Source organism: Dermacentor albipictus, chromosome 9 (genome assembly GCF_038994185.2).
Source record: "Dermacentor albipictus isolate Rhodes 1998 colony chromosome 9, USDA_Dalb.pri_finalv2, whole genome shotgun sequence".
Lineage (NCBI taxonomy): Eukaryota > Metazoa > Arthropoda > Arachnida > Ixodida > Ixodidae > Dermacentor > Dermacentor albipictus.
This window is the reverse complement of record NC_091829.1, coordinates 123921877-123936281: the sequence shown is the minus strand read 5'-3', so window position 1 is coordinate 123936281 and position 14405 is coordinate 123921877. Positions and strand designations below refer to the sequence as shown.

General features: G+C 46.4%; 1 protein-coding gene across 14 annotated transcripts in view; it reads left to right on the top strand.

The window, feature by feature from the left end:
- The window catches only part of LOC135918863 (zinc finger protein 723-like), a 52870-nt gene that overhangs the window by 14353 nt on the left and 24112 nt on the right, over positions 1 to 14405 (top strand). For 7 of the 14 annotated variants that reach the window (XM_070525344.1, XM_070525345.1, XM_070525342.1 and 4 more), the window contains exons 1-2: positions 5460 to 5597; positions 13769 to 13839. In XM_070525344.1, the coding sequence (XP_070381445.1) occupies positions 13822 to 13839 (18 nt within the window). In that variant the 5' untranslated portion in view covers positions 5460 to 5597; positions 13769 to 13821. Of the gene's footprint in view, positions 1 to 5440; positions 5598 to 13768; positions 13840 to 14405 lie in introns of those variants that run through there. The other 7 variants (XM_070525338.1, XM_070525337.1, XM_065452537.2 and 4 more) reach the window with 2 other exon arrangements.

Sequence of the window (14405 nt, the reverse complement as noted above, 5' to 3'; positions counted from 1 at the left end):
CCTGTGCAAAACGCGGTGTCCAAAGCCTCCCCTCGGACCAGTGTGCTTACACACACCATTGCAAGATCTAATGTGCTATTGTGACCACGCAACATAATCAGAAGCACTTGCAAAATGAAAACGGAGGAAAAGGTCATCACCCTCAATGTCAAATATCTCACTTGAGTAAGCCCATAAAAGGTGCTCAGTTTTTCACTACACAGCATTTGCTGATAGGGATCGTAAGCGGGAGGGGAGCGGATAGGGGGAGGGGAGTGCCGCACAGGCCAACTTCCCTTGCCCGGCCTCTGCGGAGCTAGCCACCTGCGGCAATAGTTAAATCTTCACTCACTACGAGAGAGCTGGGCTACTCGGATAACGTCGGACTACATCGCCTCCCATCACCAGGCGATGCCAGAAACGCGCGCAAACAGCCTGCAAGTGCGGGCACTCAGCGCCTGCCAGAAGACAAGAGACACAACTTTCGAGCAGTTGGTGCCGAAGAACGGGCACAGTTCACTTGATCGCGGCAAAAACGATAAACAAAAGATCATCGGCGAAGAAAAAGGCAAGCGAACACAAACTTCAATTCTACCCTGGCACGTGGAACACTTTGCTTTTATTAGTACTACCAGAGTCCTTCAAAAGGATTCTGGCTGCACTTCTGCAGCCCCTAGTACCAGAGTCCTCCAAAAGGACTCTGGTACTACGATGGCATTGCGCACAATGTATTGCAATGCGAGACGGCTAATTAAAACCTTGATTACCTTACTAAACTATTATTTGAACATAAGCATAGGGTATTTTTCAGTCCAGGAGAACTCTGATCAATCAAACTTCCTCTGGCGAACGGCTATCTTCTGAATATACCATGACGACGGCATTGCCGCATTGGGTGGTGTGGCAATACTTGTATAGACAAGTCTGTCACTTATCATCTACAACTTAAAACGCCCCTCCAGACACTGTCTATAATGTAATTCCAACTGATAGTTTGAAGATAAAAAGAAGAAATTTTAGCCAATCTAATTACGCATCAATAAAAACAAGGTTTTATGGGTGGTGAGTTGAATGCTCAACAATTTGTAGGGAAACTCTAGATGCCAAAGGTAAGTGCATGGAAAAAGTTCGTGCAGCCTCCAGTGAGTGGTTAATAAAGAAGAGGCCATATATCGTAATGTATAACAAAATTGATATTGTTCTATTGATTCAGCGCTTGGTTCAACCGGACTTCTTCGCTACTTGAAAAGAAATGTTATAAAACCTTATTCGCCAAGGACCACTTCACAGTAGCGTCTACTTCAATGGAGCAACACGCGTCTCCTAGTCATGTTCCTATGTTGCAGCTAGCTTAGGCCAATTCGTAATATTTTAAAACATCAACATGTTTAATTCATTATTAGATATGCAAACTCAGCATAGACGACGCAGTAGCATGCATTAGCAATTTTATTACTGACGCCGTAAAGTACATACAAGAGTGAGGAAATGATGACTGAGAAGAGACGTGAGAAAAGCCAATCAAAGTATGGGGCACACTTCGTCGATACCCAAACACGTAAAATTTTATCGAATTGAAGAAGGTAAGCCAAAGGGTAGGCCGACGCAAAGGCAAGGTGGGGAATAAGCTGGGGCAGTTTTTCTTTGGCGTAAGGTCCTGCACACAAGAGATAAAAGTGTGATATGGGCTAACAAGCTTACAATGGTAGGAAACTCATCCGTAGACCCTGGAGAATGACTGAGGCAGGAGCCTAGAAGATCACGCATATACTCTTGGTGAACACTTCGAGCATGTGTGAATCTCTATGCCGAAAATTCAACCACCTCTGCCTTTTCCTTAAGATCTATTACAGCTTCTCTACTCTTCGAAGAGCACTTCTGCAGCCCCTAGTACGTTCATGCCACCGCGTTTTCAAATGGCTTACTTTTGCAATAATCAACTAAGGCTTTTAATCAATCATTCGTGCACCCTCCAATTGAATCATGGGGATAGAGAGAGAGAAAACTTTATTCGATGTCCTGGCTTGGGTCAAGAAAGATGGGCGATCGGGATGTTAGCCCGATCGCAGCCTCTCTTCCTCAGCTGGCGGCCGGACCTTGAGTCCTGGCGGCGTCGTCGGATAGCCGGACTAGTCAGATTTCATTCTTCGGGCATTCGCCGAGCAGCATGTGAGAGCTTGGTTACTTATTCCATCAATGACGCTGGGGCTGCCATTGGGGTGGACTTGGTGGCCATTTTCCTGGCCGCCTCAGGCAAAAGTCCGTGCTCCGGGGGCAGTTGTTGAAGACGGCGGCTTGCTCGATGATCCGGGGCTACGTAGGTGTTGTCTTTGCGTTCCGGGCTTGGATCACGGCTTGTCGGGGGCGTCCGGTGCACGAACTAAAAGCACCTCCACCTGATGTCACGTGGTCGTGACGTCAAAGAACACAGTACCAATACTGTGAAAGGCAAAAACTAGCTTTTATTGGGCGAACCTGTGCCCACAAAACTGGCTACACTTAAAGCACAACGAGAGCGGCGAACACAGTCGGCGATCGTCGTAAATCTGATCAGCGGGTCAAGCGTGTCGGCTTTTATACAGCAGTCATCGAATGTTCCAGACTAATCGTTGGGACCCGCATGCCTTCTACAATGTTCTACACCATTTGCGTCAAGGGATGAAATCAGATAACACAAGGTTCGGCGACAACAGACAGCGGATAGAAGCATCGATAACTTTCCAGAAAGTTCGGACACATGCAGGCGCGTCCCGCGCTGTGCGATAACATTTGTTAGGCGGCTAAACGTGGTCGCCCGATGAAGGTAAGTACACGTGTCAATATTATGTATCAGCTCACCTCACTGGTGCTGAGTGTGAAACATGTTTTACGACTATGGCGTCATCACTCCCAATGATAGCAAGCTGGCGTCAGTGTCCACGGCTTGGCACGTGTTTTTCATTCGTAGCGTAGGACATTGATAAGCACAGAAACATGACAAACGCGTCTGAAATGTCCAGGAGCAGAAGTATAAGTCCAAGCACAGGCCAAGTAGGCATTCACGAAACCTAAGCCACATCGAAGGACAGTTTTGGGTGAACCCATACAATTGTGGTATTTTTGTTTTTAAACTGAAGCTTTTTATGTGAACCATCCCTGACTTTGTTGTTGATTGTGGCTGCTGCTGTGTTACGGAATGGGTACGTGCTTCGCATCGCTTTGCATGCATGCGCTGTGTAGTTTCCATTGCGCCAAGCACAAGGATGAACCGAGAAAAAAAGAAGTCAACCTTACACCTGTCATTGGAGTCTTATACTTCATCCTGTACACATCTGTCCTCATACAATGCCGACATGTGCACTGTATGGGCATAATTTTCTTTTCCTTTACTTATCTTTAAGCGCGAGTAGGCACCGCATTGTAGATTGCTTCCGATGAAGATTTGCTGCCACCTAAAAACAAATCTTGAGCGAAAATAACTTTTATGGACATCGCCGCGTACGCGCGTGCGCGGCGTGAAATGATTTCAACTTTTCAGTTACAGCTGTGTTGAGGGATTATGTTTAAATTTTTAATATAGTAAATTTAGCAGCAGAACATGAATCTCAAAAAGCACCCCTATTTGGGGCACACAACGTTGGAAAAAAAGAAAACTTAATTTGAGTTCACGTACTTCAGAGAACGCGTGCTTTGTCTGAAAAGTAAGCTTTTCGTGGAAAGACATACCATTCGACAAAGAGGCGCAAGGCGCCATTGAGGTAGTAACAATGAAGTTTACTGGAAGGACAACGTTATCTACAGGTGTATTTTGTTATTTTCGTTTTCTTGCCATGAATCAACACGAATATAGCGCACCTTGCTATACGACTCGTGTATGCTCATCCTCTGAGCGAACTAAAAGAGCTGCCTCACCAAAGAGGGCATTTACTGAGGCAATCGTTCAGTTCTTATCGCAAAACGGCGTCATTGAACAATGCTCCCTTAATGTACCTGTGTATTCACTTCTTGAGGCCGCCGTACAGAATTCCCGCGTGTAGTCAACTTCGATGCTCTATCAGCTCTAGTTGCTGCAAGAAATGCCTTCTCTTGTCCGCTATAGGCATGCACGTATTTTGAATTTTTCCTTCCTACGGCGGCTGCATCTGTGAAGCATTAAACTTATACCGCTACATACCATTCAGAAATGTGGTCCCGTCTGCATGGTTCAGACATCAAGATTTTCCCTTTCCGTTCAGGAGTGTTCCTCTGATCACATGGAGAGAATATGATTGTCTAGTAGAACAATCTGGGGACGAAAACAGATGAGAAACGACCATTCCTTGCGCAGGACTCTTGTAATTCACACAGCATTGCCTCGTGGATGAGGATGCAAATTGACGGCAGGGCCTGCCATACTAGAAGAAGGAAATTCTGGCAGCCATGACCCATATTACTTTCTGGAGCCAAAATGGTGACCACTGTAACGGGGTGCCAGCTGGTCACATGTGCAGCAGGAACTACATGGTGGTTGTTGTATATGAAATATTTTATTAAATTGGAGTAACGTAGCTTGTCAGTTCGGAGCACCTATCGTTTACGTACGGTAAATATTTTTCATTCCAGGGCAGCAAGATAGGGGGGGGGGGGGGGGAGGTCTGTGGTGTGGTGCCTGAGCCGCATGACTGCAAATGGCCTCGGGGTGCTTACGCTTATGTTCCTCAAACATAGTTGGGTGGAAAAGACTTTTGGGATGAGGCATTTTCGCAAGAAACCGTCCTGTAGCATTACGTGAAGGCTCTAGGTACAACCCAAAACATGCTGAAGCGAGCCGGAGCAATCCTGGGCTAACAGAGAGCACTGACGTCACTTATACGTGCCTTGGACGTCTCAACTCAATCGTCGCTCGAACACGCCCAGGGATAAAGCCAATGTTGAGTTCACATACGTTGCCTTCACATTTACCGGCGTAATTTGGCTAAAATATAGGGGGGAAGACTGTCTAGAAACGTCGTGTTGGCTTTGGCTCATTCTATGTATCCATTAATTGCGCCACGACTGCCAATATCTGCCGGGGAAGCCTTAGCACTTCTCCTCTTAGCAAGAAACACTAATAAACACTAAATATTTATTATTAATAAACATATCTATTATATCTATTATCTATCTATTATCTATTAATATTATTAATAATATTATTATTATTGTAGGCACTATTATATATAATATATATAATAGTGCCTACAGTTTTTGGCTGGGCTAGGGCTTTAGTGAAATTTGCTTTAATGATTCGGTGTCAATTCAGCATGGGTCACTGGGTCGCTTCTTTTAGTGTTCGAATATTAGCACTTTATCGTCGACGCATAGTGGCGCACTCTATCGTCTTTTTTTTCCAAATGGGTTTTACGATTTCATTCGAGTTGCGTGAATGCCCGACGTTTTACAGGTTCTTTCATCCTCGGCACACACTGCGCATGCGTGATCATTCAGCAATGTTCTATCTCAGAAAGACGCCAGTACTCCGGAGCGTCGTCACCAGGCATGACTGAACAAGGAAGCTGTGGACGCATGCCTCCCGCGTTTGCCTTCATCGAACAAGCAACCCCAGGTACAAGCTGTGAAGGCGGCGAGGGAGCCTCAGGCACTTGCGACGATTACCTTGCGTGAGTACTCCCACTTGTGAAAGTTTAGTTCGATATTGTCAGCCGCAGAAACAACCTCTAATACAGACTGTAACAGTTATACATTTCTTTCCACATTGAAGTGGGCGTTGTCGAGGACGACTTACGTTCAGCGTGGCTGTGGCTGTTTATGACCACGGTGAAGAGCAGTGCCTCCTGTTTTTCGATCACAGTACACACACACACACACACACACACACACACACACACACACACACACACACACACACACACACACACACACACACACACACACACACACACACACACACACACACACACACACACACACACACACACACACACACACACACACACACACATATATATATATATATATATATATATATATATTGTTACGCCCACTTGGGGTCTGTTCTGTTTGAGTTACGATAGGGGACCAAACATTTCGAAGTGAATTTGCTGTACTCTCACGTACAACGTGTGACATTATTTTAGGAATTGATTTCTTGCGCGAGGGGGGGGGGCAACTTTGAATTGTGGAAGTGGCTCGATTTCTCTTCGCCGTGACGTGGGAACTTCAATAAAACTTGTTGCTGGGCTAGTTGGTGATGCATTCTTTAAAACTGATGGTAGCGCTAAAAAGGAACGGACACACGAAGAAAAAACGACACGACGACGAAGAAACGCTAGATGGGCCCACTGTACTAGAAATATACTTCAATAAAACTTCACGCGTTTCTTCGTCGTCGTGTCGTTTTTTCTTCGTGTGTCCGTTCCTTTTTAGCGCCACCATCAGTTTTAAAGAGTGGGAACTTCAATGACAGATAGCATCAGTGATGCCGCCGACATTCTCTCCGTGTCGAAAGATGTGGCTGCCCCCTCAGACGACAATGTTTGTACCTGTCAATACTTCTCGCCCTCGTACAGGTTGTTGTTGTGGTTTAATCGAGCCCGATTATTACAATGCGATCCAGAAAAATGTGATAGTCCCTCGCGCCCTCGTTGCCACCACTGCTGGTTGTGCTCGTTTGTGGACAGTGAACGTTTAAACCCAATCTATAACATTGCCGCTAGGACTTCAACTGGCAAGTTTTGCCGAACAAGCCATCGTCAGCGTCTGACTGGTCGAAATGTAAACTGCCGAAAAGAAATCCCACCCCGATTCCAACCCTGATGATTCTGCTGACTTTAAGCGCATGATTAACAAGTCGCTGTCTTCTAGTGAGCAGTGTCTGCTGGAAGCTGTGCTCGCTGTGTTCGCAACACTGCTTGTATACAGGGCAAGCGACGCCAATTCGTCAGAAGCCCTATCGCGTTTCACCTTCAGAGAGAAAAGTCATTGCCGAGCAGGCCGAAGAAATGTTACAGAAAGGAATGATCCAGGAATCATGTAGCCCTTGGGCTGCTCCTCTGATCCTAGTCAAGAAAAAAGACAACTCATGGATATTCTGTGCGGACTATCGCCGCCTAAACACTGTCACAACAGACGTGTACCCGATACCACGAATAGACGACGCCGTCGACTGCCTCCACTCCGAGTCGTACTTCTGTTGTGTTGATTTACGTTCAGGATATTGGCAAATTCCCATGCACCCCTCAGACAAGAAGACAGCCTTCGTGACACCTGACGGTCTCTTTGAGTTCAACATTATGCCCTTTGGTTTATGCAAAGCTCCAGCGACATTCCAGCGATTTATGCACACTGTGCTCCGCGGACTCAAAAGAGAAATTTGCATGTGCTATTTAGACGACGTCATTATATACGGCCGGACATTTCACGAGAACAATCAGCACCTGTGGGTCATTCTTGACTGTAACCAGCAATCTGGCCTTATTTTAAACTCGAAGAAATGTCATTTCGGTGAGCGTTAAGCCCTTGTACTAGGCTTTCTGGTCGACGAAGACTGCATACGACCAGACGCTGAAAAGAGAGCAGTGGTTCGCGAGTTCCAACAGCCACACACGGTGAAAGATCTGCGAAGCTTTTGGGGCCTTTGCTCATATTTCCGGCGCTTTATCAAGAATTTCGCATAGCTTCCCTCTCCTCTCACGTCACTCCTTCGCAATGACACTCCATACTTGTGGAGTGCTGACTGCGAGTCGGCGTTTCAACAGCTGAAATTTTTGTTGACTTCTGGACCGGTCCTGCGGCATTTTGATCCGGAGGCGTCAACTGAGCTGCACATTGACGCCAGCGGTGCGGGTGTAGGCGCTGTGCTTGTTCAACTCTGCGGTGGCCGTGACCATGTCATTGCCTACGCTAGTCGGACACTTACAAAAGCGGAGACAAACTACACCGTTACTGAACTCGAGTGCCTAGCAGTCGTCTTCGCCATTCAGAAGTTCCGTCCGTATCTACATGGCCGCGCATTCATGATAGTGACTGACCATATTCACTCTGTTGGCTCATTGGGCTGCGTTACCCGTCAGGCCGGTTGGCCCGCTGCCCTTTGCGCCTTCAAGAGTACAGTTTTACCATTAACTACAAGAGTGGACGCTGTCACACGGATGCTGACTGCCTATCCCGTCTCTCTTTGCTGCACACTAAAGCTGAGGATGATGACTTCGATGACTACCCAGTTTCCATCTCTTCCGACTTTCCAGACCTGAGTAAGTTCGAAAGCGAGCAACGTTGCGACTCTACCTTGAGACCCCTACGGGCAGCTGCACATCAGCCAGCAGGAACAACACCGTTTACTTTTCGTAACGGTTTGCTGTGCAAAAGAAATTACTTGGCTGATGGCGCTCCATCGCTTCTAGTTGTGCCCGAAAACCTGCGCCCTGCTGTCCTTCCTTCCATGCACGACGATATCACGTCCGGGATCTTGGCTTTGCACGCACACAACACCGACTTCTGCAGATTTTTCTGGGCCAAGCTCTGGAAAACAACGAAACAGTATGTCGCCAGCTGTACTGTTTGCCAGCGCCACAAGCAAACGACGACGGCTCCAGCAGGCTATTTGTAACCGGTTAGGCCCCCGACGTTACTCTTTGAAAAAGTCGGCATCGACTTGCTTGGCCCGCTTTCAAAGGGGTCATCTGGCTACCGCTGGATTAGAGTGTGCGTAGATTACCTTACTCGCTACACCAAAACGGCGCCACTTCCATCTGCCACTGCTACAGATGTCTCTTCATTTTTGTTGCAACACGTCATACTCCGTCACGGCGCTCCCCAGGTTGTCATCAGTGACTGTGGAAGGCAATTCACCGCCGACGTCGTTGAAGAACTTTTACGGCTTTGAGGTTCTGCATATCGTCATTCCACTCCTTACCACCCGCAAACAAATGGCCTCACGGAGCGGTCGAATTGAACCCTTACCAACATGTTATCAATGTATGTCGCTGCTGACACACAAGAACTGGGACGCCGTCTTACCATTTGTAGCGTACGCGTACAATCGTGCCAAGCACGAAGTTACTAGATATGCACCGTTATTTTTTTTCTTTTTTTTTTGCTGTACGCACGCGCTCCCCAGAGCTTTCTGGACCCTATTCTGCTGTTATCGTGCCAAGAAGATCCTTCCATCGCCGAACCTCTGTGTCGTGCTGAGGAGGCACGTCGACTGGCGCATCGTAGGACGTTGTCCTCACAAGGCAACATCAAGATTCGCTATGATGCGCGGCATAACCTCGTCAGCTTTACTCCCGGTGATTGTTTGGTTGTGGGCACACGTTCGCAACAAGGGATTGTACAGCAAGTTTCTCGCCACTTACACCGGACCATTCGTTATACTCAGCCGCTTGAGTGATGTGAATTATATCGTCGCCAAAGTGACTGCACGTATTCGGCGTTCACGTGCGACATAAGTTGTTCACGTGGCCAGACTCAAGCAGTACCATCCCAGGTCCCTTTAACTCGCTCAGCGAGCTTCCTCCACCCCCGGGCAAAATACCGCAGCACTGCGCGACTAAAGCAGAGAAAGATGTAGGGTGCGTGCACGTGACCTCGGGGTACTCTGGGCTTCATCATCATCATCATCAGCCTGGTTACGCCCACTGCAGGGCAAAGGCCTCTCCCATATTTCTCCAACAACCCCTGTCATGTACTAATTGTGGCCATGCCGTCCCTGCAAACTTCTTAATCTCATCCGCCCACCTAACTTTCTGCCGCCCCCTGCTACGCTTCCCTTCCCTTGGGATCCAGTCCGTAACCCTTAATGACCATCGGTTATCTTCCCTCCTCATTACATGTCCTGCCCATGCCCATTTCTTTTTCTTGATTTCAACTAAGATGTCATTAACTCGCGTTTGTTCCCTCACCCAATCTGCTCTTTTCTTATCCCTTAACGTTACACCTATAATTTTTCTTTCCATAGCTCGTTGTGTCGTCCTTAATTTGAGTAGTACCCTTTTCGTAAGCCTCCAGGTTTCTGCCCCGTAAGTGAGTACTGGTAAGACACAGCTATTATATACTTTTCTCTTGAGGGATAATGGCAACCTGCTGTTCATGATTTGGGAATGCCTGCCAAACGCACCCCAGCCCATTCTTATTCTTCTGATTATTTCCGTCTCATGATCCGGATCCGCCGTCAATACCTGTCCTAAGTAGATGTATTCCCTTACGACTTCCAGTGTCTCGCTGCCTATTGTAAATTGCTGTTGTCTCCCGAGACTGTTAAGCATTACTTTAGTTTTCTGCAGATTAATTTTTAGACCCACTCGTCTGCTTTGCCTCTCCAGGTCAGTGAGCATGCATTGCAATTGGTCCCTTGAGTTACTAAACAAGGCAATATCATCAGCGAATCGCAAGTTACTAAGGTATTCTCCATCAACTTTTATCCCCAATTCTTCCCAATCCAGGTCTCTGAATACCTCCTGTAAACACGCTGTGAATAGCATTGGAGATCGTATCTCCCTGCCTGACGCCTTTCTTTATTGGGATTTTGTTGCTTGCTTTATGGAGGACTACGGTGGCTGTGGAGCCGCTATAGATATCTTCCAATATATTTACATATGGTTCATCTACACCCTGATTCCGTAATGCCTCCATGACTGCTGAGGTTTCGACTGAATCAAACGCCTTCTCGTAATCAATGAAAGCTATATATAAGGGTTGGTTATATTCTGCACATTTCTCTATCACTTGATTGATAGTGTGAATATGGTCTATTGTTGAGTAGCCTTTACGGAATCCTGCCTGGTCCTTTGGTTGACAGAAGTCTAGGGTGTTCCTGATTCTATTTGCAATTACCTTAGTAAATGCTTTGTAGGCAACGGACAGTAAGCTGATCGGTCTATAATTTTTCAAGTCTTTGGCGTCCCCTTTCTTATGGATTAGGATTATGTTAGCGTTCTTCCAAGATTCCGGTACGCTCGAGGTCATGAGGCATTGCGTTTACAGGGTGGCCAGCTTCTCTAGAACAATCTGTCCACCATCCTTCAACAAATCTGCTGTTACCTGATCCTCCCCAGCTGCCTTCCCCCTTTGCATATCTCCTAAGGCTTTCTTTACTTCTTCCGGCGTTACCTTCGGGATTTCGAATTCCTCTAGACTATTTTCTCTTCCACTATCGTCGTGGGTGCCACTGGTACTGTATAAATCTCTATAGAACTCCTCAGCCACTTCAACTATCTCATCCATATTAGTAATGATATTGCCGGCTTTGTCTCTTAACGCATACATCTGATTCTTGCCAATTCCTAGTTTCTTCTTCACTGTTTTTAGGCTTCCTCCGTTCCTGAGAGCATGTTCAATTCTATCCATATTATACTTCCTTAGGTCAGCTGTCTTACGCTTGTTGATTAACTTCGAAAGTTCTGCCAGTTCTATTCTAGCTGTAGGGTTAGATGCTTTCATACATTGGCGTTTCTTGATCAGATCTTTCGTCTCCTGCGATAGTTTGCTGGTATCCTGCCTAACGGAGTTACCACCGACTTCCATTGCACACTCCTTAATGATGTCCACAAGATTGTCGTTCATTGCTTCAACACTAAGGTCCTCTTCCTGAGTTAAAGCTGAATACCTGTTCTGTAGTTTGATCTGGAATTCCTCTATTTTCCCTCTTACTGCTAACTCATGGATCGGCTTCTTATGTACCAGTTTCTTCCGTTCCCTCCTCAGGTCTAGATTAATTCGAGTTCTTACCATCCTGTGGTCACTGCAGCGCACCTTGCCGAGCACGTCCACATCTTGTATGATGCCAGGGTTAGCGCAGAGTATGAAGTCTATTTCATTTCTAGTCTCACCGTTTGGGCTCCTCCACGTCCACTTTCGGCTATCCCGCTTGCGGAAGAAGGTATTCATTATCCTCATATTATTCTGTTCCGCAAACTCTACTAATAACTCTCCCCTGCTATTCCTAGTGCCTATGCCATATTCCCCCACTGCCTTGTCTCCAGCCTGCTTCTTGCTTACCTTGGCATTAAAGTCGCCCAATAGTATAGTGTATTTAGTTTTCACTCTACCCAGTGCCGATTCCACGTCTTCATAGAAGCTTTCGACTTCCTGGTCATCATGACTTGATGTAGGGGCGTAGACCTGTACAATCTTCATTTTGTACCTCTTATTAAGTTTCACAACAAGACCTGCCACCCTCTCGTTAATGCTATAGAATTCCTGTATGTTACCAGCTATATTCTTATTAACCAGGAATCCGACTCCTAGTTCTCTTCTCTCCGCTAAGCCCCGGTAGCAAAGGACGTGCCCGCTATTTAGCACTGTATATGCTTCTTTTGGCCTCCTAACTTCACTGAGCCCTATTATATCCCATTTACTGCCCTCTAATTCCTCCAATAGCACTGCTAGACTCGCCTCACTAGATAACGTTCTAGCATTAAACGTTGCCAGGTTCATATTCCAGCTTCCTCCACCCCCGGGCAAAATCCCGCAGCACTGCGCGACTAAAGCAGAGAAAGATGTAGGGTGCGTGCACGTGACTTCGGGGTACTCTGGGCTTATATATATATATATATATATATATATATATATATATATATATATATATATATATATATATATACACACAATTTAGCTTCCGTTTGATCACGGCATCGCACACTTGTAGCAGTAGCCCATTGGCTGGGATATTGCGCTGCTTAGCTCGCCATCACGGGTAATATTCCAGGTGCAGTGGCATTTAACCAGTCATTGTGAAACGCAATAACTTAACGCAATAAATTTACGCAATAAACGTAACTTGGATTTACGTGCGCATTACCGAAACCCAGGTGGTGAAATTAAATTCCGTGATCCGTCCAAGTGCTCCCCATAGCGAGATCAGGCTTTTGAAACGTGAAATACAAGGATATAAATAAATAAAACAGTACGTCACACTTCCATTGGCGGTCAAGTGAGCACACTCCAGGAGCCTCACGAAATATCGCACAAATCGTACCATTTACTAAACACGCAAGAGATGCGTGACCAAGTGAGAACACTACTGAAGTTTTTACTGTTACTTGATTTTCAGGAAATATAACAGGTGTGCTTGAAGAAAAACGCCATATGTCTTTGCAGTGAACGCTGTGTTCCTTTTTACGGCATGTTAGGGTAAATCGGAAAGCTCGTCATTTTGGCGTGACTGCGTACGGCCGCGTTGGCAGAGCGTGCGGACGTAATCCTGAAATGGCGAGAACAGTTGCCGACTGCAAATCTTAAGATGCGTGGTCGCACGCTGGCACTGCTGTTGCGGACGCGGCTGGGCAACTGATTCGGCCGGCTGGCACGGCCCTTGCACGAGAGCTAATATAATGCAGCCAAACCTAACATAACCTTGCGTTACCCAAAGCAAAATTTTAAGCTCTCGCCCATCATTTCCGCACGCTACGCATGGTGCGGCCATCCTGTCACAATGTGTATGACTAGCGCTTTCCAGTTGACTCGCATGACGTCGTAGAGCTATACGCACGTAGTCTTAAATGGGTGCCTTGGAGGGGATGGCACTACATAATTATATCATAATCTTGCAACCTAGCATCTTTCTAACTTGGTTCTAGCATCATTCGTCGTTTTTTTTATATTTCACGCGTCATGTCATGATTTAAGAAATTACGCAATTTAAGAGTGTGCCATTCACTTATGCCAGCCAGCAAGTTATACTTATGATAAAATGATGCATTACAGGTTTTCCCTTAATTAACAAAGAAGCACTTCCCTTGTTCCAAATTCTGTTTGGCAAAAACACTCTTCAGGTATATTCTGCCGTAACTAGGAGCACGGAGCCAAAGCCAATATGTATGTCTCATTCCAGGTATATTGACGAGTATATCAATGACGCGTTGAAGGCGTTGAACCGCCAGACCGATGCCACTGACGTCAATGGTACGTATGGCATGGCCTTTAACCATCGATACCTCTCGCGCATATGCAAAGCCCAGAGAAGGCAGCATTTTCATCGATCATGAGGGCGGTGCATTTATTGGTCATATGGACGCCTTACTAGCCTCACCATGTCGGTTGCTGCTCGTGCAGTCATCGTGATACTCATGCAGATGAATTGAGTGCTAACAGAGACAACACTATGCATATTCCACGTGCCTCAAGTTTCGAATGAAATTATTTTCAACGCGATGAATTCATTCGTAAAGGCAATGAACGCTTCTCGATATGTCTTGGATGTCGTGTTGAAATGGGGTCAGAGTAACGAGCTTACCAATGCGCAGCAAGCCAACCGCATGTTTTATTCTTCACGCTAAATGCTTGCTAGAGGATCTTGTCATTGAAGGCCCTCTTACCGGGCGCCATTGCAAATTTAAAATATACGCTGGAAATTGCCAATGCGCCGTCAAGGGAGTGTTTCGGTAACGCAATCCTTCAAGTGCATTCGTTATGTGAGAGGGCAGATGACATCGAGCTGTCCTGCTACTGTGCCGTCAGCAGGCTGGTGT